The sequence below is a fragment of the Rhineura floridana genome, chromosome 4 (assembly GCF_030035675.1).
Source record: "Rhineura floridana isolate rRhiFlo1 chromosome 4, rRhiFlo1.hap2, whole genome shotgun sequence".
Lineage (NCBI taxonomy): Eukaryota > Metazoa > Chordata > Lepidosauria > Squamata > Rhineuridae > Rhineura > Rhineura floridana.
Window position 1 is genome coordinate 58,608,673 of NC_084483.1, and position 24,714 is coordinate 58,633,386.

At 42.3% G+C, this 24,714-nt stretch overlaps 1 protein-coding gene across 4 annotated transcripts in view; it reads left to right on the forward strand.

Annotated features, from left to right (window-relative positions):
- Positions 1-2,438: 2,438 nt before the first annotated feature.
- The window catches only part of SMAP1 (small ArfGAP 1), a 103,143-nt gene continuing 80,867 nt past the window's right edge, over positions 2,439-24,714 (forward strand). For 3 of the 4 annotated variants that reach the window (XM_061623090.1, XM_061623092.1, XM_061623093.1), the window contains exon 1: positions 2,441-2,910. In XM_061623090.1, the coding sequence (XP_061479074.1) occupies positions 2,793-2,910 (118 nt within the window). In that variant the 5' untranslated portion in view covers positions 2,441-2,792. Of the gene's footprint in view, positions 2,911-24,714 lie in introns of all 4 variants that reach the window. The other variant, XM_061623091.1, reaches the window with a different exon arrangement.

Genomic DNA, 24,714 nt, shown 5'->3' on the forward strand with positions numbered 1-24,714 from the left:
CTTGTCCGAAATCCCAGAGAGCTGCTGCCAGTCAGTGTAGACAATGCGGAAATAGACAGACCAAAGGTCTGACTCAATATAAGTCAGCTTCATATGTTGGATGCTTACATGAACACCCTCAAGTGTCCCGGATGCAATTTTGAGAGGTACTTTAATCCTGGAATAAAACAGGATTTTATCTTAACAACATGTGATAGCGAAGGCTGAGATCCTCAAAACACAAACGGTGGAGACTAATTTTTGAGCTAATATGCACCAGATTGCACTACAAGCAAATAGACCTAACGCATGCTTGCTTGCAGCTTCCCAAGGAAGGTAAGTAGCAGTTATCATTAGAATAGCCTCACTGTACAGTACTCTGAAATGGAAATGGACTGCCTTCAAGTCGATCCCGACTTATGGCAACCCTATGAATAGGGTGTTTATGGCAAGCAGTATTCAGAGGGGGTTTACCATTGCTTCCCTCTGAAGCTAGTCCTCCCCAGCTGCCTAGGGCCTGCCCAGCTTGCCACAGCTGTACAAGCCTGCCCCTTCCTTGTCTGCAACTGCCAGCTGGGGGGCAACTGGGCTCATTGGGACTATGCAGCTTGCCCACGGCTGCACAGGTGGCAGGGCACGTAACCCCTGAGCCACTCACTGTGGGGGTGATCTTTAGCTGGCCCTTGACACCCAGGAGACATGAGCAGGGATTTAAACTCACAGACTCTGGATTCCCAGCCAGGCTCTCCTCCCACTGCAACCTATACTCTGGACAAGAGGCTACTGTAAGGACCCAGTATCATAGAATCATAGAATAGTAGAGTTGGAAGGGGCCTATAAGGCCATCAAGTCCAACCCCCTGTGCAATGCAGGTTCCCCATCGGAAAGGGTGTGAGACGGGTGTATTTTATCACCCTGTTTGTTTAATCTATATGCAGAACATATACTGAAAGCGGAATTGGACCAAGAGGAAGAAGGTGTGAAAATTGGAGGGAGAAATATCAATAATTTAAAATATGCAGACGATACCATACTACTAGCAGAAACCATTAATAATTTGAAACTAATGCCGATAAAAGTTAAAGAGGAAAGCACAAAAGCAGGACTACAGCTGAATGTCAAGAAGACTAAAGTAATGACAACAGAAGATTTATGTAACTTTAAAGTTGACAATGAGGACATTGAACTTGTCAAGGATTATCAATACCTTGGCATAGTCATTAACCAAAATGGAGACCATAGTCAAGAAACCGGAAGAAGGCTAGGACTGGGGAGGGCAGCTATGAGAACTAGAAAAGGTCCTCAAATGCAAGGATGTATCACTGAACACCAAAGTCAGGATCATTCAGACCATGGTATTCCCAATCTCTATGTATGGATGTAGAAGTTGGACGGTAAAAAAAGCGGATAAGAGAAAAATCAACTCATTTGAAATGTGGTGTTGGAGGAGAGTTTTGCACATACCATGGACTGCAAAAAAGACAAATAATTGGGTGTTAGAACAAATTAAATCAGAACTATCACTCGAAGCTCAAATGATGAAACTGAGGTTATCCCACTTTGGACACATCATGAGAAGACATGATTCACTAGAAAAGAAAGTAATGCTGGGAAAAACAGAAGGGAGTAGAAAAGAGGAAGGCCAAACAAGAGATAAATTGATTCCATAAAGAAAGCCACAGACCTGAACTTACAAGATCTGAACAGGGTGGTTCATGACAGATGCTATTGGAGATCACTGATTCATAGGGTTGCCATAAGTCGTAATCGACTTGAAGGCACATAACAACCACAAGCCTCGCTGTCCGCGCCCATCCCTTTATGTGCAGTCCCAAAGCACAACAGCTGGCAAATCTTCCGGGGTTTCCTTCTATTCCAGCCAATATACAACCTTCCCTTCTCCAGCTGCAAAAATCGGAAATTAGTGGGGCAAAACCAGAGGAAAGCCCCAGTGTAAACTTTCCTGGAAAGGGAATACAAAGCATCCATTTGCTTTCCTTGCCTGGCTCACAGATGCAGAAGAGTGGGAGGCGATGCTGTGACATCGGGAAGCCAAGATCAGAGAAACAATTAAGAACAGAGTCCTGCAAAGTCCGTTCCTACAGCACCTGTGCTTCCCAAATTCTCTTGTAGGCCGATGGATAAATATCCCTTACAGAATCTGATAAGTCACCACTCATTTTAAGCCACACCACGGGGAAGGGTTAGTGGGTGGGTTATTTTACCAGTTAGAGCAGAGCAGGCAGCATGACGGAGCCTGAGTAATTACCCCCCCCCCGGCGAAGTTAAGTCGCGGTGACGTCAAAGGGACCTTCCTTCAAGTTAAGTGTGCAGGAATGTACATTTTACATATCTACTACCCCCGCACCGTGATATACACCCTCGGAACTATTTTGTTAAGAGGAGGGAGAAAGTAAAAAGAACACGTCACTCGATGCAGTTGTGCAAACTATGCCGCCACTTCTAGTTCCGGTTGAGGAAGTCAACGCTGCTCACGCTCCTCCTGTCTTCTCGGCAGCCGCTGGTTGGCTTACGCCAGCGCGCGTTCCTCTCACTGTTGGCGTGAAGGGAGGAGGAGGAATAGGAAGATCCGCTGCCACCACCGCTGCTAGGTTGCCGGCTTCGGCTGGAGTCCTTGCTTTGGTTCCTAAGGCTGCGCCCGCCCGACTTCCTTTCTCCCCCCCCCCCGTTTCATCTTCCACCTAGTTCGTGCGGTTGCTTGAGCGCTCGCCTCACTCCACCTTCTCTCCTCCTCTCCCCCCTTCTCCTTTCCCTTTCCTCCCCCCCCGCCCTTTGCCCTTGTTGCCTTCGCCATGTCCACCCGCTCGTGCCGGGAGAAGGCGCAGAAGCAGAACGACCAACATCAGGTCATCCTGGCCAAGCTCCTGCGGGAGGAGGACAACAAGTACTGCGCTGACTGTGAGGCCAAGGGTACGGCACGGGGGTGAGGGGGCGACCCTTGGTCACCCGTGGTGGTGGTAGTGATGATGGGATTTCGAAGAAACGGACTGTGTGTGAGTGTGGCTTTGTGAGCCTGTAAGTCTCAGGCGGTGGCCTTTTTATGTGGTGGTGGGGACAGGTGAATAGAGGTGGTAGAAATGGTCGGTCTCTTTTTCTATCTCTGTGACCCCGTTTACTTTTAGGGGTGTGAGGGAGTGAAACGTGGAAATGGGAAGGGTTGATGACAGCAGCCATAGAAGATCGGATAGCCCGGGCTTTGTGGAAGCCTTGCAATATCGACAGCCTCTGTGGTTTTGCTTGCTGTCCCTATCAGTTGCTATTTATTAGCGCTATCATTCCAGCCACTGTTTCCTGAAACCGGTTTTCTTTCTTTCCTGTTAAGTGTTTTCCTTCTCTCTCTGCTTATAATATCATTGAAAGTTATTTTTAGTGTTTTTTAAATGGTTCCCGGGGGATTAAAGGTCTCAGATTTGATCAAATATGCCTTTAAAAAAAATACAGGGCTTCATTTGCGCACAGCTTGTTTATGTTTTACCAGGGCCTAGGCCCAGAGCCTTCCTCACCCCCTCTTCTAATGCTAAGACTGATGTCAGAGATGATAAGGGCAGGATCCAAAGAGCTACTTTAGGTTTGCTTGAAGGTTGGGGCATGCCTGGTAGAATTTTTGACATCCACCCCCCTTTTTGAACAGCATGCTTTCATGCAATATCATAAAAAGCTTTGGCAGCTCTCTTCAGTTTTGAAAGAGGGTTGGCTGCATGGCATGGAAGGGTTGCTGTTCCAGATGTGCAACCCCAAAGCATTGCTTGAGTGCACAGAACCAAGTTCAGTGGTCCTTTGGATTTTGGTGATTATTTGGAATGACACATAGGATAGAAGATCATAATATTTTATAAATCCATGATGAAGAGTATGTCGTGAAATGCCTTGAGATGATAAGGATTTGCACATACTCTAGTCTAGACACTTTACCACACTACCTGAAATTGGAGTAACTGCCATTCATTTGACACTGTCAATAAGTTCCATTGACTTGAATGGAATTTAACTTGTTTAGGATTGATGTTTAACGGTATTTCCGTCTTGTTACATTGCAAAGAGTCCAGAGTAAAAAAAAATGACCTAGATGACCCAGGATTGTAAATTTTAGAAATGGTCAAAGGCAGTGCAGAGGAAAATAATTATCACAATATTCATAATTTTGAACTTTTTGCCATAGAAATATATCGTCAACATCATCAGCATTCTGCCTTTCCTCCCAAAGGAGTCCCAGGTGGCATTAAAAGGAACTTGAGAGAGCATAACAGGGAGGATAATTGGTTTTGAATAGGATCAGTTATTTTTTTTAAAGTTGTGATGAAATGTGACAACTTTGGTCTTTTTAGGGCCTACTCAAATAAGCAGCTTTTAGTTACATGTCAAAATACTAGAATTGATTTCTTCAAAGATCTCTCTGACCAATTATCCTGTTACTTCTCTTTGACATCTTTGCAAATTTCGGTACCATAATACATGGTATCTGTCTAGATAGCTCTCTGACATAGGGGGCATTGTGCACTAGTGATTTCAGAATATGGTGCTGAGAGACTACTGCACTGCCTTATAGCACCCATGTTAGTGTTTTGTTTCCATGATCTGTTTTGTTTCTCTGGTTGTGAAACTCCTGGGTGAGGTTATCCAAGGGTCTGGACTCTGGAGTGAGGTGCCATCAGCAAGGCATCTCTCAGCTCTTCTTTTCCAGTTCATCAGAATCAGGTGAGATGGTAGAGAGATTGAATCAGTTTCTGGGATCAATAATGGACTGGATAAGTGCACAAAAACCCTTAAGCTCATTCAAAACAAGGTCAAGATACTGCTGGCAAGCAATTCATTTGTCTTGAGAGATTGTTGTCACCCTGTTATGGATGGTGTTGTACACCTCTTAATGGATGAGGTTTGCAGATTGTGGGTATGTTTGATTCAGCCTTGTTTTTGGATGCCAAGATGAATCTGTGTCAAGAAGTGCATTCCACCTCCTAACACTTGTATCAGCAACGATCCATTTTGATAAAAGTGGCCAGGCTCTCTTTGTCTATGTTCTGGTAATATCCAGATTACACTATAGCAATGTGTTGTATGTAGGGATGCCTTTGAAGATACTGGAATCTGCTGCTAGTACAAAAATGGTTTGTAGATCATCCTTTCCCAACCTTTGGGTCACCAGGGGTTGCTGGACTACAGTACCTATCATTTCTAACCATTGGCCATGCTGGCTGGGGCTGATGGGACTTGTAGTCCAACAACATCTGGGGACCCAAAGGTTGAGAAAGGCTGTTCTAGATTGTTCATGGTGACTGGCCGAATGGAACATATTTTGCTAGGTATTAACTGTATTGGCTGCTGATCTGTTTCACAACACAGTTCAGGGCTTCTGCTGCTTACCTGGTTTTCAAACCATATATAGGTCTTTTAAAGTATCTGGAGCGCCTACTCCCACATGGTAAAGTTGTATTCTGAGGTCCTCGATGTTACTGCCTTTAGAGGTTGCAGAGGTGGTGAGAGGAGAAAGAGCCTTCTCAGTTGTGGCTTCGTGCCTGTGAAATGCTGTCTCTGCAAAAAGTTTGCTTGCACTGAGCTTTCCAGTGCCAGGTGAAGATTTTATTTACCTAGTTCTTATACTTGCATTGTTTTGTTGGCTTTATCTTGCTGCTTTGTTCTGTTGTTTTTAATTGTGTTTTTATTTTTCTGTGTGGTTAAATATAGTACTAAGCCTCTATGGAAATTACCAAATTGAAGGGTGAGGTATAACACATTTTAAATAAATAGGTAATTTAAATTAAATTAATACAATTCATAGGGTAATTATTAAGTATGATGGGACACCTTCCTTAGTCATAACTTTTTTTTTTGCTAAACATACTCTCAAAATAATAGGTTGGGGCTGAACTGTCATTGCAGCAGTTGTCCGGGAAGAGTGGTTTTACACACTTTTAACTATGTCAGCCCACAGTCCCTTGAATGAATTAGATCATTACATTATTTCAAAGTCGGGGAAACAGGGTTTGTGGTTTTATGCTGTGTTTGACCTAGAACTTCCTTGATGTTTCATTATGTCACCCTACCTCTATTATACATAGCAAGGAAGGGAATGAGTCATATCAGTGGGCTGATGCTTGCTTGCTTTGCCTGGGCACGCACCAGGAAGTTGCCTCCTAAACAGATGCTGAATTGCTTGTGGTGAATGTTGAAACACAGGATAAAAGAGGGACAGCTGATTTCAAAAGTTAGAATAATTTAATAGGCTCAGGCTTTGAAGCACTGAAACATAAGGACTCATTTGGCTAGTAGAACAGCTAAAGTTTCATTATTTTGTTTTCCAAATGTAGTGAGTTTTCTCCAGGGTCATTTTCCAAATGTTTTGAAGATTCACATACAAAAAACAAAGTTCTCTATGATCACAAGTCTGTAAGGTCAAACTTGGAGGGGAAAGTACAGGGTTATACTGTATAAGGAGTAGCATTTATTCTTGGAATTTTGGGTAACAAAATGGTAAAATGGATAGGGGAGTAATGCCAGTAACCTTCATTTTTATTCAGTTGGGATCCACCATTAATGTAAATTTCTGACATGGGACCCACTTTTAATTCTCCATCTTTTTGTTTTTCCCTACCCCCTGCCACAAGAAAATGTTAGTAGCACTATCTTTTCTAGAATAATATGAGGGTGGTAAAATGTTAACTCTAGTTCGCACCATGACTTAAAAAGGTCTTAATATGCCACAGAATAGTTCAGAGTGCTGTACCTTGAGAGGGATTTGGGAGGCTCCCTTTATGTGGTTTTGCCTGGGTTATTTGTTTTTTGCTTTTTCCTTTCACTGTGTGTGAAAGATGTCTGCGTAAAACTTCTTTAGATTGTAACCTACTTACTAACTTAAATTAATTCAAGATAACTGCCACCTCTACTTCCATACTTGCAGTTGCTGGCCCCTTTGAAACCTGTTTTAACTGTACACTTGGGATGGAACACTAAAAAGAACTAAATTTTAAGCAAACCCATCTGAATGGCTGGTGTATTAGTTGAGGCATTATGACAAAGATAATTGAATTTGTATAGAATGTGTCAGGTTTTCCATCTGGGCCAAATGTCAACCTTTATCTCATAGACAGAATTTATGCCCAGTACATTGGAAACATATAGTAAACTATTAAGTGGCTGAATACTTTAAACCTTAAGGAAAACTAGAGTAGGGAATTTATGGTCAGTAGCCCTAATTAGGCCCGCAAGGCCTCCATATTTGACCTGTGAGACTGTTTCAACCAAGTCACTCACATATGATGTCAGGTGCAGGACAGGGAAAGTCATGGCTTAGTAAAGCAGCAAATTAGAAAGAATTGGGAGTACATTTAAGTGTATTATGATTCTACCTTTGTTGTTCAAGTCAGGGCTCCAAAGGAAGAATCTTTGCAGCCACAGATTGAATTTTGTTTTAATTCAAGCCATGGCTGCACAGGAAGAATATTTCTTTACAGCTGTAGATTGAAGTTAAAATCAGCTAATGTCATATGATGTCAGATAATTGACAGATGGGTAGCTTCTGGATTCTGTCCTCTGGCCAGATCCAGTTCACCACCCCTACTGTATGGTTTCAAAGTTTGTACCACAGTAAGGTTGAAGTGTATACAAATATGCCTGTAGCCTTGGTAATTCAGGTCCATGTGTTCCCAAATTCAGAACCTCTTTACTACTGTGGAAAAGGGGATCGGTTACAGCTGATGGTTGCACACATGTTCAACACAACAATATTTTGATTGTTTAGTGCACAGTGGACATTGAATCTATTCTCAGCACAGCAGTCTGGTTCACATACAAAGCTAAACCATGGTTTAACCCATCTTGCGGAAAAATACACCAGTCCCCTAGGGAATGGTCTTTATGTGGCCTTTATCGATCTTAAATCGGCCTTCGACTCAATCCCCAGAGACAGGCTTTGGGCAAAGCTCCTTCTAACAACTATTGACAAAAGACTCCTTTTTCTCATTTTCCAACTGTACCAACCTTCTACCTTCTGGGTCTGGTGTAGAACTGATGGCTCCCTTACCAACCCTATCTCAGTCACCAGAGGGGTGAGACAGGGCTGCATATTGGCCCCCACCCTTTTCAACCTCTATTTAAACGACCTCAGCTCATATTGCCATTCTCCCATTTTTCACCCTCCTAAAATAGCAGTCCATGCCTGCCCCCTTTTACTTTATGCTGACGACACGGCTCTTCTTATCCAGAATAGGCCTTAGACTATGGCCTACTGTGATAAGAATTTTCTGACCATTAATTTTTCTAAAACAAAAATTTTGATTTTCTCTTTCCGGCTTTCTACCCCAGACTGGCGAATCAATGGTCAGAGGATCTCCCAAGTCAGGGAATATAAGTACTTGGGGATCACGTTCCACTCTTCACTCTCTTGGACCCCTCATATTCGCGCTTCTATCTCCTCTTCCAAGATTTTGGCTAAAGTACTACTCCGTTATTTCTTCTCTAAAGGTGGGCAATTTATACCTGCTGCTATTAGAGTTTTCGCCGCTAAGATCGTCCCCCAGCTCCTTTATGGAAGTCCAATATGGATTGTGAATTTCTGCTCCAAAATAGAGGCCATTCTCTCCAACTTCCTCCGCTCCATCTTTGGCATGCCCCGTTGTGTCCCTAACGCAGTCTTAAGATTAGAGGCTGCGTTTTTTTCTTTAGAATGCCTTTCTTGGTCCCGAACTTTGTGCTTCTGGTCCAAGATGGTTACCGCTGATCCTGCGTTGGGATACTCTACTGCTATGCAGTCTGATTGCTTTAACAGTTCTTGGGCCAAAGTGGTGCAGCATAAATTCTCTTCCCTTGGCCTACCTATGGAGTCTTTAGCTACATTTGACTTAGAAACAGCCAAAATGACCATCAATAAGCAACTAAAGGATATAGATCTCCAGTACGACATAGCCAATGCCGCCACAACCTGCTCCCCCCTTCACTTTGGACTGAGTTTTTCCTCCCCTCTTCCCGCCCCGTACCTTGAATTTCTAGATCTCCCACGTTACAGATTAGTCTTTTCTAGGGCTAGGTTTAATTACTTAACATCAGCCCTCCTTGAAGGTCGCTTTCGGGGTATCCCGCAAGCCAAGCATCTCTGCCCTTGCCGACTTAATGTAATTGAATCCCTGTCCCACGTGCTCTTTACCTGCCCTCTTTATTCCACTGCCCGTACCAAGTTCCTATACCCTCTGACTGTAAATTCGCCTGGAGGCACAACACTGGACAAATTGCAGTTCCTTTTAAGTGGCACGGATAAATCAATATCGCTCGGGGTTGCCAAATTCCTCCACATGGCCCAATCCTCATGTAGCAAATACATTTCTAATATCTTGTGTTGATAGTTGTATCTGTTGTACATCTTTTTATCTTTTATTTTATTTTATCTTGCTTGTTTTAATCTTTTATATGTATAACGGGTCTATGACCGCACAATAAATTTGATTGATTGACCATGGTTTAACACTATGTGCACAAGCAGCAAGGAGCCACCTCAGGCTTTGTTCCTCCCCCCCCACCCCTGTGGCTTGGAGAAGGACATAAGGAGAGCTTAGCTTCTGTTTCTATGAAACCTGGGTTGTTATTTATAAACCAGGTATTGTGAATTGAAATGAAACTGGCTAGAGTTTGCTTTAAACCACAATCCCTTCTTGGTATATAATAACAAGCTAAACCATGATAGAACAGTTGCATGTGAACATTGCTAATGAGTGTACAGTAGGTCCCCGCTTTACGGCGTTCCGCTGATGCGGTGGCTTTCAAGCAGGGGAAATTCCCCATTTTAAAGCCGATTCTGCCGTTTTGTGATGTTTTGGCGTGATTTTTTCGCGATGCGGCCCATTATAGTCTATGGGGCCCCACTTTACGGCGATTTCCGCTTTATGGCGGGGGCCTGGTCCCTAACCCGCCGTATTAGTGGGGCCCTACTGTAGTAGAAACAAATGGAAACAATGGACCAGCACCCCTTCCCACTTTGGCAAATTGTTAACTCCATTGTCCTCAAGTCAATCAGTTTCATTCCTCCACAGTATGCAGAAAAGAAAGTGTTAGTTGAAGAAGCAATGAGATGGCAGTAGTTATTCACAGTTTCTGCTGTATTTTTCTTGAAATAGGGGAGGCCTTGGATTGATGCCACATATTTTCACCAACTAATATAGATGTTTTTGTGTCACAGGACAGATAAGAACAATATAGATATTTGTATCTAACATCAGCAAGCATGAGAAGAAACTTCCCAACCTGGAATACATTATTTAGAATGAGAATAGATCCAGTCTGTCCACTACATCCAAGTTATTTTTGTGTTACAAAGTAGAACTAACTGTCTAATCTGATTGCTCACGGTCCAAAATATAATAAATATGTGGATTAAATGTTATTCAGTCAAAGTTTAAATTGATTCTAAATCTCTCGTTCTCAATGGCCAACCCATGGAGCCTCAAAGTAGCCACTGATGCTTCTGCTATAATTGGCACTTGATGGGAAATCTTTATCATTTGATTACAGATAGAATGGGTTTCTGTGTTTCTTGGGGTCAAAATAGGAAACTGACTGTTTGTGAAGTTTGATGTATCCTTAGGCTTGTAGTCTGAAGCATACTCGGCAGTTAGCCACTTTGAAACTTGGTTTTACTTTTTAGTAAATATGCATAGAATAGGGTATTTGCTTTGATTTAGCTTTTAAAACATTATTGAAAACCAACCTGTGTTGCCACTGGGTAGATTTGCATTCTGGTCCTTGAAGTTATTTCTGATTGGTCAGATAGAAAAACAGAATAGATTAACATCGCATTCTGTTTGTATGTGCACTTGCTGGAAGGTGGAAGTAGAAATTGGCAGTACTAAAGAATGATCTTGCAAAAATGAGGCATAATATAGCAATAGGTGTAATGTATTATGTGGGCTTGAGTTAAACGCTTAAAAAGTGGCCTGGACTATTATCTAAGTACGTCAGCACTTATATTCTGCTAGTGTGTGTATACAGGAATAATCAACTTAATAGGCTGGTCAGGTGACTAATAAGAGTTAAGATTTTTTATGGTGAAGCAGTTTTTGACGAAGAAATAATTATATCTTCAAATTGTACTTAAGGAAGAAAAAAGCTGCTAGAGATACTGGCTTGGATCCATACTACTGCACCCATGGAACTCTCCTTCTAGAGGTAGCGTGGAGGCAGTTTTCATTGCATTACTCCTGCAGCTCTGTGTGCTTCCCATAAAGTTGCTCCAGAGGGTCAGGGGACCCTACAGAACAGTGTGGGGGCTGGAATGGAAAATTGGTGGAAATTGCCTATCCTCCCTTCTTCCTCCACCAAAATCTTCTGCTGGATCTCAGCCCCTTCCACAATGTTAGGAGCCTTTCCCTTCATTTGAGGACAATTGGATCCATCCATAGAAAACACCAAAGTGCCTTTGAAAATGTACTGAAAGAAGTGACCTAAAAAGGAACTTGTTTTAAGGATGGTGTCTCACCAGAATCGCCAAGTCTTGATCTTGGGAGGCTTCCAGTAAAATGAGGGAAATGTTTGGGTCATGTGAAGTGAATGATGCTAGATGTGCTATTGGGTAGCACAAGAAACCCACAAAGTTCAGAAGGAAGGCATTGTGTAGCTGCCGCTAAAGGATGTAAGACAGCAGGCACGGGAAAGAGGCAGCAATGATGTAGTGTTATGTTCTAAAGGTAATCTATATTATAAGCTTCTTGAGAGAAGGACCTGCATCTTCCCCCCCTTTCCTTTGTAAAGCAATGTGTATAGTGGTAAAGAAATGGGAGCCCACTTTAATTTATGGTGTGTGTTTGGGGAACAGAGTTGTACATTCTGACCCTGCCTCTAGGTCCACTGCAAGGCCCCCTCTCTCACACACAGGGCAACCCACCCTCTTTTTCTCTCCTGCTGTTGCTCTCCTTATCCTACCCTTCTACACGCATTTGCCAGTAGAAGACTGGATGTGGCAGCAGTGGGTGAGACCCGCTGGAGATCCTGCTCTTTACTTTGGGGTGGAAGTTGCTGGTCGCAGAAGGCAAGAAGTATGGATAAGCTTAAGTTTGGGACTGGTGGGGGGAGGCATGGTGGTTGTCATGCTAAAGGCAACACCGCAAGATCAGTACTTGATGAATGCTGATCAAGTTTTCCCCACGTGGCTCATAGGCAGCACCTGTGAACCATTGTTATGTACTTAAATTTGGGGGTGACGCAAGGAATTGGTTTGTACCTTTCACATTATGCATGCACACTTAGCTTGCTGCATTCTCATTGGATTGTTTGGGGTAGGGAGATTTTTTTATACCTCTCCAAACTTTAGGGTTCCGACAAGCCTGCTGATCCCTTCCTTTTAATAACAAATAGGGCTGTTTTGACTATATAAGGCCCTGTACTCAGAAATCACTGCTGGTGTACATCGGGATTGCTACTAGTACCTCCTGTAGTGGCTATGAAAGGTTTGAGTAAATATACTCTTAAAATCCACAACGCATGAGAGACTGTTCGCTCTTCCTGCTTAGTGCCTGCTTGAACTAGATCAGTCTCTCCTACATTGAACATACCCTTTTGAGTATTGGATACCTGCATTTCATTGGATGCCAGGATTGGGCACCTTCCCTGCCCTCTATTCTGAACACAGGAGAGATGCCTAGAGCTTCTCTCTGTGAGGAAGAATGGCAGTGGCTGTTGTAGATTCTTGTTCTCCCACTGATGCCAGAGCTCATGAGGGGCATGCCCACACTATTTTGTGGTCCTGTCTCTTTTTCTACTGGCAGTTGTTTTGTTACTGGTGCCCATGGCACTTTCTCAAAATCCAAATGAGCCAACTAGCCCCAAAAGGTTGGCAACCCCTTCGCCTATATGATAGCTCAGCATCGTGCTGGGTGGAAAGATTCAAAGCCTTGGTGTTCAACACAGTCACCACTCACCACATGTGGTGAAATGGCTATTGACCTGCGATGAATTGGTGCTGTACTTCTACCACTTTTTTTAGAAAAATAAATTTATTTTATACATGTACCAGTTCAAAAATGTGTCCACCCTCCACCCTTAACAATCACAGATTCGTCCTTGGGTCCTATACACTTTTTTTTTACTTTGAAAAGTACAGAATTGTTTTTGAATTCATGAAAGATCCATTTCACTTTGACATTTACAGTTCTCAACTATGGTAAGAGCTTGTGAGTTTTCTTTCTTTGGAGAGGCACCTTTTCGAAACCGATGCAATTTTACTTCAAAGCATCTAGCATTTGAAAGGTGGTTCAATTGTTATGTTGTGGACTCATATTTTAAATCAAAATGAGTTCATGGTTCTAAATATAGTTATTCCAAAACTTTTTTCAGTTTTTGGTTCAATTGGCTCTGTAAATCAACTTTTTCTGTGGTAAAAATGGTGAAATCAAAATATAGGTCACAGTTATTGGACGAAAATTTAGAGGTAGAGTTGCGATGTATTCTAACTGATTTTATGCCTGATTTCTCTGCATTGCTAAATGAAAAGGTATGTCAGATTTCTCACTAATTCTGTCGTTACATAATTCAAAACATTATTGTGTATTTTTCTACCTTCAAAGCACAGTTTTAAATTTTTTGTCATGTGGCAAAAAATTTAACATTTTTGCCACAGTTTTGACAAATACGAAAAAACTGTTGGATGCCGTGGATCTAGAGGGTCTTTCTGCTCATTGGTGTGGTTTAAATCAAACTTCCTGTTCATAATTTCCTAAACCAGGAGTAGCCAATGTTGTGCCCTCCAGATGTTGCAGGACTGCAACTCCCATGAGTCCCAGCCAGCATTGCCAGTAGTCAGGGATGATGGGAGTTGTAGTCCAGTGACACGTGGGCTACCCTTGTGCTAAACAATAGTACAAATCCAAAATTTGCAATTCAGTAATAATGTAAATATTCAAAGCTGAGAAATGTATTAAACTGGTTATTTCCATAGAAAAGCCTCTTTTAATTAATTGTATTTGGTAGAAGATATTTAGTTTAGTGAGGGGATTATTTAACATTAACTAAGTTATTCTTTGAGAAACATTTTTAACCAAAGTCATGATTTTTTTTTTTTTTAAGAAAACAACATTTTGTCCCTCTGGTTGATTATGACAAAGTTGTATAGGTTGGTGGCTATGTTCCATCCTAAACGTTAGTTTGCATTTCCAAATCACTTAGAGTCTAATCTGAACCCACTGTACCAGCAATTTCTTATAAAGTTGTGGCAATAGTAACAAAACATGCATAAGTTGCTGTCCTGGGCTCCTACTGGGAGGAAGGGTGGGATATAAAACAAAAAATAAATAAAATAAGTAAGTAAATCCATGGACTTATAATTTGTTACAGACAACTCTGGTTCTAAGAAAACCAGCTATTACATCAGAAGCATAGATAAAACTGGAAGAGAAAAATGTCTGCTTCTACTAGTTTTTCTTGGTTTGGGAGTGGTACATGCACAATTGCATGTCCTCTTAACTCCATTTGATTTTTTTAAAAATTGTTTTAACCTGCATACTGATTGGAAGTCACAATTTTTGTAAAAAGAACTTCACCGATTATAAGTTTTTAAAATTTGTGTAAAGATGCTCAATGCTTTCTTAAGATTCCTTGACTGAACTGTAGATTTTTACATTTAAATTTTATAGCAGTTCTATCTTTAATTTTAAGGTTGGTGATAAAATTGAATTGATTTTCAAAACTGTTTTTAATGTATATTGAACTCAGTGTGAACTGCCCAGAGGACTTTGTTGACTTTGCTTGGGCGGGTCACCAAATGTTCTAAATAAATAGATTCATTAATAGGCAAAAAGCCTTGCGGTTTAAGAACGCACCTATAGTTAACAGATATTTCTGTCAAACTAAAAAGCAGGGAAATTGGGCAGCTATAGTGAATGCACTAGGGGACCAGGAGACCTCCTCTCTGAGGCACTAATAAGCATGCAAATGATCAAACCTGTCCTCCCCGCCCCCTTCCCTTGCCCCCCTCCAATCCACTCCTTCCCTTTCTCCCTCCCCCTCCTCCTCCCCCTTGGTCAGTTTTACCTATCCTAACCATGATCACATAGGAGTAAACCCAATTGAACTCAATAAGCATGCAAATGATCAGACCTGCCTCTCCCCTCCTTCCCCTCTCCCTCCCTCTTCTCCTCCCCTCTTCCTTCTTCCTCCTCCCCTGTCCACTCCAGCCCTCCTTCCTCTCCAGTCAGTTTCACCTATCCTAATCATGATTGCACGGGGAGTAAATCCCACTGAACTCAGTATGCATGCAAATGATCAATCCATTCTCATCAAACTTGCACAGGATCCCATTTCTTACCTCCTGGATTAAAGAGCAGAGAAATTCACTAATGGGCAAAAAAACCCTTGCGATTTAAGAATGTACCTATAGCCCACAGATATTTTAATTTTGTTTTTAATATGTTTTATAATCTACACTTGTATTTTAATTGTGGTTTTATCTTGTTGTACACCGCCCTGAGAGCTTGTTGCTATAGGGCGGTTTAGAAATGTAATAAAATAAATAAATAAATAAATATTTCTATCAAACGTTAAAAAGCAGGGAAATTGGGCAGCTATAGTGAATGCACCAGGGGAGCAGGAGACCTGAACTCCTCCCTGAGATATTGGACTGCCATACAAATTTGTCAAAATGCAAATACAATTTGGGTTGGTCTTTCACAGTCCAATCCACTTGCTGTGTAGCTTGGAAGAATGTGGTAACATGTGCCTCTGAGTGTTAACATTGCAGAATGTGAAAAATCCATGCTGGCTATAATATACAGCCACTCTTGTGCCTGTATAATGAAGCAAAGTGAAAGTGAAATACACCGTCTTAAGCCAAATACCCCAAACGAGGAAATTCAGACTTCAGTCTTTCTTGCTATTTTACAATCGAACATGTCCATTTAAGTTTGCTTGTTTTATGGTGTGAAAAATGTTTTATTATTTCATTTTAACCAGTATACACAGTTATCTGATAAATTAATGGAGCTTGTTGGTGTTAATGCTGATGAATTCTCTTCTTTCAATACATAACAAGAGGGATCCAGAGAACTCCTGCTGTGCAAATTTTTCCTTGTGGATGGGTGAAGTTTCTGATTTCAGCAACTCCTTTCTAGCTGTAGCCATATTTTACACTGACCCTCAGAACTGAGTCAGAAGTGGCTTGGGAAGGGACTCTGCAGCAGGGAGGAGACAGAAAATCCTTTGTATGAGAGGGATTCCTTTTGTGGTTCTAGGTATCCTATCAAAAAAGAGTAGTTGTATTAATTCCAACTAGTTATGTGGATTTTCTAGGAAAATTTTTTTTTCCTGGAAACTTCCTCTGCAAATTAGCCTAATTTGCATCAATTAATTTTTAGTTTGTTTTTAATATTTTCTGATGCCGTAGAGCATCGGAACATTATTGTGTTCATTTTGTTTGTATTTAGTAAATAAAGTTTTTTTAAAAAGATATCTCATGTTAATTTTGTCCCAATACACCACAAGTATTTCACCTGAAATATGTGAAGAAAAAATTAAAGTGTACTTAAACTTTTATTGGAATAATTGTAATTTTTTTAATAATAGCATGTATTTCCCTTACAACGTATAAATTCAAGGGGGGGGGGAAGCAAAGGTACTGAAAAATTCAGCGTACAATTTTTATTCCCCTGCGCCCCCATTTACAAGATACATGTCAATATACTTGCTAGGGATACCTGAAGAACATTAATTACAACTTTGAAAATGACTAACTTGTGTAATACTGTTTTTGTAGTTGGCATCCAATTATTGTTGCTAATGAACTTATGAAATGGAAAATTTTCCACAGAAAAATCATGCACTGGAAAAATTTCCAGGGGGGCGGGGGAAAACAGTTTTGGGGGGAAAATACTAGAAAAAGATTCTGTCCCACATCACTGATTGCAACATAACTCATATGAAAGCCACCATTCAACAACAAGAACACTTTAAAGACAAACTGGGATGTAAACATTTCTGAACTACAATTTATCAGCAAGCTAAATTTTATTTGTTCTGTGCTTGATCAGAATAAAAGATTTCTCTCCTATTAAATGTTCATTTTAACAGCCAGGCAGATGTGTTATCACCAACTACTGCTATTATGAAAGATCACAGTACTTTTCTTGTACACATTTGAACTTTGTATGTATGTACCTCTGCACGGTATTTTGGCCCCAACTTTTTACAGTTTTTAAATAAAAGTGGGTACTATGAAGGCTTATGTCACAGTAAAATCCATTGGTCTTTAAGGTGCTGCAAGACTCTTTTAATGTTCACTTCAATTGCATAGCTAAGTAGCCTGTCATGACTGCCTGTTAGTTGTTGCTAATAAGCAGACATGTGTTTAATAGGATCAAAATGTAAAAGACAATTCAGAGCTATGGTACTGCAGTAAGAGGTAATACTTATTTTTTATGGAAGTGGAAATAAGCAAGCCATTGTATATTCCATAATAAGGGTCATCCCTTAAAATACAGAACATTGAAAACACTGTTAACAGAGTGTATTGTATGTAATTTGCAGTTCCTGGTCATAAATGTTGTCACAGGTTAGACTTTCACTGTAACACCAGCAGACCATATATTTGTGTTGCCCACCTCTTTGCTTTATCTAGTTTAGTTGTGCTATATATCTCCTGCAAAGTGCTTATTAGCCCTTTGCTTGAATCTTACCCAGGATTTTTTAATGTCAGTTTTCTGTTCATGTATACCAAGTCTTATCATCCAGAAAAAAAAGCTAAATTTCTGGCTAAACTTAAAATGCATAACAAATTGGTAGCAGAATATATATAAAATCTGAGTTTGTAGCAAATTATCTTAAGTATTTTAGGCATACATGGTGTGGTTCACTACGCAAATTTTATGTAATTGGTCTGTATACTAGGAACACAAAATAAAAAAATATTTTACATTTTTTTAAAAAAAAATTACGAACTAGATATTCTTCTTGGTTCATTTGATGAGCATGCCAAGTTTGGTAGCAGGCAAACATACAGATTTTAAAACTGGATTTAAGTTGGCTTTTATTGCATTTATGTGAGGTGCTTTGGGGACCCTTTGCTGAAAAATGTCATATATATATATATATATTATAAATTAATATACACTGAGACCAAGTAGAAAGGAAGGGGGAAGGAGCTGTGCATCTGAAGGAACAGGTGAAGGCAAGAAACAACTATGGTCCAATCACAACTGAAGCTAGGAATTATTTGCTTTTGAATTGAGGAACTAGCTGAAGTCTAGGGGTGGTGAGACCCCAGCCTGTGGACCTAATTAGGTCTACCATGCTTCCCCACTTGGCAGGGAAGTTCACCTGTCCTACTCCTGATGTTATGTGACAGGGGTGGCCACTCTGTGGCTCTCCAGATGCTGCTGAACTACAGCTCCCATCAGTCTCAGCCAACACAGCTCGTGGTCAGGGATGATGGGAGCTGTAGTCCAGCAGCATCTGGAGAGCCACAGACTGGCCACCCCTGTTATATGATGTCAGGTGTTGGGCAGGTAAAAACCTAACTTAGTTGAAGGGGGGTTGCAGGCCTTGCCAGTCAGCTGATCAGTGATCAGCTGATCTGCAAAGCGCTGAGCAAGATAGAACTTTGAAAGTGGTTTCTGAAGACCCAACGATCAGTTTATTGTCAGATTGCCAGAAGTCCCCTTCACAGTCCTACCTTGCCCTATGCTTTGAAAAAGGCTTTTAAGACCTCTGTGGGTAAAAAATTAACCTGACATCAAGTGACTGATGGTAGGTCTGCTCACTTGTCAGATCTGGTCCATGAGGGATGGGAGAGATAATGATCTGTGGTCCACCGGCCAAATTCAGTTCTCCAACCCCTGGTCTAGAATTGCTGAGAGAGAGAAAATGAACACACATCCAAGTGCGCACCTTTTCTCTCTATGCACAAACTCATTATGCTGAAGTGCAAAACATATTTTTAAAAAACCTTGGATTTTTTAAGCTATTTGATGACTTGGCACTGGGAGCTACTACACTGAAAGCAATACTAAATCTGATTATTTGCATGGCCTTTGGACAGGCATAGTAAGCCCATGAGCTGGATCAAGCAGGCCCACCAAGGCTACTGTAAAAGTGCCTCTTCTTGACCCCGCAAAAACACCACTACAAACCGTTTCTAGCAATCACAGCATTCCGCCCCCCAAAAACAATCACAGCAATGTAATAAGGAGAGGAAAGTCTGTGTGCTCTCTAAAGAGACAAAAGGGGTGTGTGTGAGAGAGAAAGAGAGAGAGAGTACATGATGTGTGTGTGCCCTGACCACACATACTTTGGCCATGTCCACTGGTGGCAGGCAGCCCTCAGAGGGGTGGCTGACTATCACCCTTCCTTTGAAAGTGTGCTAATCTAAATACTTCAGGAAAGGCTTTATTTTCTGTCTAGGTTGCATGTTCTAAGGTTGGATTTTATATTTATTTATTTGTTTATTTATTTATTTATTTATTGCACTTGTATACCGCCCCACAGCCGAAGCTCTCTGGGCTGTTTACAGCAATCAAAAACATTAAAACAAATATACAATTTAAAATACATATTTTAAAAACAATTTAAAACACAATTTTAAAATTTAAAACAATATAAAAACAATTTAAAACAGATGCTAAAATGCCTGGGAGAAGAGGAAAGTCTTGACCTGGCGCCGAAAAGATAACAGTGTTGGTGCCAGGCGCACCTCGTCAAAGAGATCATTCCATAATTTGGGGGCCACCACTGAGAACGCCCTCTCCCTTGTTGCCAGACTCCCAGCTTCCCAAGGAGTAGGCACACGGAGGAGGGCCTTTGATCTTGAACGTAGTGTTCGGGTGGGTTCGTTTCGGGAGAGATGTTCCATCAGGTATTGTGGTCCCAAGCCATGTAAGGCTTTATAGGTCAAAACCAGCACCTTGAATTGAGCTCGGAAACATACAGGCAGCCAGTGCAAGCGGGCCAGAATCGGACTGTCTGGTCCCTGTTACCAATCTGGCCGCTGCATGTTGCACAAGCTGCAGTTTCTGAACCATCTTCAAAGGCAGCCCCATGTAGAGTGCATTGCAGTAATCTAATTTGGAGGTTACCAGAGCATGGACAACTGAAGCCAGGTTACCCTGTCCAGATAGGGACGTAGTTGGGCCACCAACCGAAGTTGGTAGAAGGCACTCCATGCCACCAAGGCTACCTGAGCCTCAAGTGACAGAGATGGTTCTAGGAGAACCCCCAAGCTACGAACCTGCTCCTTCAGGGGGAGTGCAACCCCATCCAGGACAGTTTGGACATCCACCATCCGGTCAGAAGAACCACCCACTAGCAGCATCTGTCTTGTCTGGATTGAGTCTCAGTTTATTAGCCCTCATCCAGTCCATTGTTGCAGCCAGGCACCAGTTCAGCACATTGACAGCCTCACCTGAAGAAGATGAAAAGGAGAAATAGAGCTGCGTGTCATCAGCATACTGATGGCAACACAGTCCAAAGCTCCGGATGACCGCACCCAATGGTTTTATGTAGATGTTGAACAGCATGGGGGACAGAACTGACCCCTGCGGAACCCCATACTGGAGAGTCCAGGGTGCCGAGTAATGTTCCCCAAGCACCACCTTCTGGAGGTGACCTGCCAAGTAGGAGCGGAACCACCGCAATGCAGTACCTCCCACTCCCAACTCAGCCGGTCTCCCCAGAAGGATACCATGGTCGATGGTATCGAAAGCCGCTGAGAGATCAAGGAGAATCAACAGAGTCACACTCCCCCTGTCTCTCTCCCGACAAAGGGCAACCAAGGCTGTTTCCGTGCCAAAACCAGGCCTGAAACCTGACTGAAATGGATCCAGATAATCGGTCTCATCCAAGAGTGTCTGGAGCTGGCCTGCAACCACTCATTCCAGGACCTTGCCCAGGAATGGGACATTTGCTACCGGCCTATAGTTATTAAGATTTTCTGGGTCCAGGGAGGGCCTCTTCAGGAGTGGTCTCACTACTGCCTCTTTCAGGCAGCCAGGGACCACCCCCTCTTGCAGAGAGGCATTAATCACTTCCCTGGCCCAGCTGGCTGTTCCATCCCTGCTAGCTTTTATTAGCCAAGAAGGGCAAGGATCCAGCACAGCAGTGGTTGCACGAACCTGTCCAAGCACCTTGTCAACGTCCTCAAGCTGCACCAACTGGATACCTCGCTTGATTCACCTGCTATAACACTGGAGTCTAAGTCCTGATGGATGCTAAAGATTTTATCCTGGAAGTGCCTAGCAAATTCATTACAGTGGACCTCAGATGGTTCTACCATGTCCCTGGGGCCAGAGTGTAATAGCCCCTGGACAATTCTGAAGAGCTCCACTGGGCAGCAGATTGATGATTTGATAGTGGCAGCAAAATATTGTTTTTTTGCTGCCCTCACTGCCCCTAAATACAGCTTACCATAGGCACTTACCAGTGTATAATTGCATCCACTAGGAGTTCGCCTCCATCTGCACTCAAGCCGTCTCCTATATTGTTTCATTGCTCTCAACTCTGGGGTATACCATGGAGCCGTACGAGCTCTACACAGGAGCAATCATGTCAACCCCCTAGGTCATTTCTGTATTCCACAGTTCAACCAGGAGCGCCAGCCCTATCAGCCAGAAACCCCCCAGAGCCCTTTGGAAACCGTCCGGATCCATTAGTCTCTAGGGGCGGACCAACTTAATAGGTCTCCCACCCTTGCAGAGGGGAAAAGCCGCTGTAAGTCTAAACTTCAGCAAGCAGTGATCTGTCCATGACAGAGGGACTGATGTAAGGCCCCCCACATTCAGATTTTATCCAATGATTGCTTTTTTACAGTAAATAAAACACATTTATACTAATGCAGCAATCAGTATAGCAATGTCTAAAAAAGATTAATAGAAGGGTATGTATAAAACTGTAGATAAATGGTTGTTGGTTCACATTAGTGAAAGTGATAATACTGCCTGAAATGAGTTCATGGCTTTTGCACTAACACAAGTTAAAAATACCGTTTTAAGTTGGTGATGTCAAATCTTGATTTTCATAGTAGTGAAACTTATGTAGAATTTGGTTGTAGTGCACACTATGGACTCTAATCACTCTCCCATTAATACAGTGTTCCATGTGTGGATGCACTGGCTGCCATAATAGGACTAAGAATGTGGCTGGAGATAATGTTTTCTGCTGGGTTGATCCTTGAACAATGCAGTAAAATTCTCCCCCATCCTCCCCAAAAACTCTGGGGGCCAAAGGCTGTGCCATGTAGTGCCTTATGGCACTGAACATTGGCAGTACACAAATATGAGCTCTCAGCTGACTGGGCCTAGAAATTAGGTTAAAGCCTGGTACTGAAAGTCCATGTTCCTGTAGGAAATCTCAGGGTATATATGTTTCCTGCTCCTAGTTTTTCCATAGGATCATTTGAATTATGAGGGGGCATCCCCTACAAATACAAATCTGAATGCAGCTCTCTGTCAGTTGATTCTGTTAGACCTCTCAGCAGCTTTCAGTACCATTGACCATGGTATCCTTCTGGGTCATCTTGCTGCAATTAGATTGGGAGACAAAAAAACCCAAAACAACAATGCTACTGTGTGAGGTATTCCAGAGGTTTGTGCTGAAACATTACCAGTATGCTGATGACATGCCACTGTTCTTTGTATTCTCTGATCCTAGGGAGACTAGAGAAACTTTCAACTAGTTCTGGAGGCAGTTTGGGTCTGGATGAGGGTGAGGGTGAACAAACGGAAACTTAATCCAGAGATTGAGGTGCTGCTGGAGTGAGTTGAGGTGTGTGGCCTATATTAGAGGGTGCATCACTATAGGAAGAGTCCTGCTGGATCAGACTAAGGGGCTCATCTAGTCTAGCATAGTCCCTTAGTAGCCAGCCAAATGCCTTTGGGAAGCCCACAAGTAGGACATGAGCACAATAGCACTCTCACACTCATGTTCCCCAGCAAGTGGCATCCAGAGACATACTGCTCTGACAGTGGAGATAATATATAGCCTTCATGACAAGTAGCCATTGGTAGATTGATCCTCTGTGAATTTGTCTAATCCTCTTTAAAGCCATTTAAATGGTGGTCATTACTATATTTTATGGTAGCTAATTCCATAGTTTGATTATGTGCTGTCTGAAATAGTATTTCATTCTGTTTGTTCTGAAATTCTCACCATTCAGCTTCATTGGATAAGCCCTGATTCCAATATGAGAGAGAGAGAAAATCCTCTGCATCCACTTTTTCCACACCATGCATAATTTTAGACTCCTCTGTTACATATCCTCTTGATTTTTCTAAGCTAAAAAGCTTAGAAACCTTTCTGTCAGTTAGGAATTGCTTTGGTCCCTTGGTCATTTTGGTTGCCCTCTTCTTCATTTTTCCCACCTCTACAATATTTTTATTTATTTACTTACTCATTTATTTATTATTTGATTTATATCCCACCCTTCCTCCCAGTAGGAGCCCAGGGCGGCAAACAAAAGCACTAAAAACACCATAAAAACAGACTTTAAAATATATTAAAACAAAATATCTTTAAAAACATTACAAAAATAGGTTTAAAAACATCTATTTTTTTTTTAAAAAAGGTTTAAAAACATTAAAAAGCAATTCCAGCACAGAAGCAGACAGAGATAAGGCCTGTACTTGAAAGGCTTTTTGAAAGAGAAAGGTCTTCAGTAAGTGCTGAAAAGATAACATAGATGGTGCCTGTCTAATATTGAAGGGCAGAGAATTCCAAAGGCTAGGTGCCACTACACTAAAGGTCCGTTTCCTATGTTGTGCGGAACAGACCTGCGGATAAAATGGTATCTGCAGGAGGCCCTCACCTGGAGAGTGCAGTGATCAACTGGGTATATAAGGGATAAGTCGATCTTTCAGGTATCCTTATTCCAAGCTGTATAGGGCTTTGTACGCCACAACTAGAACTTAGTCCAGTCGTTTTTGAGGTGGTATCTCATACCCCTGGGGAAGTGGCACATCACTGGGGCCTTGCTCCATACCTTCCATGGGGCCTACCTGGTAAGCATGTCAAAATAAAGGCACCAATTCAGGTCTGTTCAGTTATAGATCTGGTTTTATTACATATATTTCATATTCTCTAGTGAAGGCCTCCGTTCCTTCCAGCTCCATGTCCTTTAGCTGATCTTTCCTTCTCAGGACTGCTTTAGTCCTGAGCATGTACGACTATCTGCCTGTTGGACAGAAGTCGTGGGTGTGCTCTCGGTGCAATGAGCTCCTGGCTCTCCGGGAACGACTTCATTTCCTTGAGGCCAAGGTGGCAGACCTGGAAAAGCTGAGAGAGGCAGAGAGGTGTGTGGAGGAGGCCTTCAGGGACGTTATAGCTGTGTCCCACTCCAACGATGATAGCTCTCCTGCTATCATGGAGAACGATGGTCTCGGGAAGGAGAGCATCCAGCTGAGGAAGAGGGAAACGATCCCTTAGAAGGGACCCATTCCTTGGGGGATGAGCAGCTATCCTCTCGTGCCGAGGATATATCTCCAGGGGGTGGAGGGATCCTTGTAGTGGGTGATTCGATCATTAGGAACATAGACAGTGGGGTGTGTGATGGGCGTGTAGACCGCAAGGTGTTTTGCCTGCCTGGTGCGAAGGTTGCGGATATCGCCCGTCGTTTAGGTAGTTTGGTAGACAGTGCTGGGGAGGAGTCAGTGGTTGTGGTGCACGTTGGCACCAACGACATGGGGAAATGCAGCCGTGAGGTCCTGAAAGCAAAATTTAGGTTGCTAGGTAGGATGCTGAAAGCCAGGACCTCCAAGGTGGCTTTCT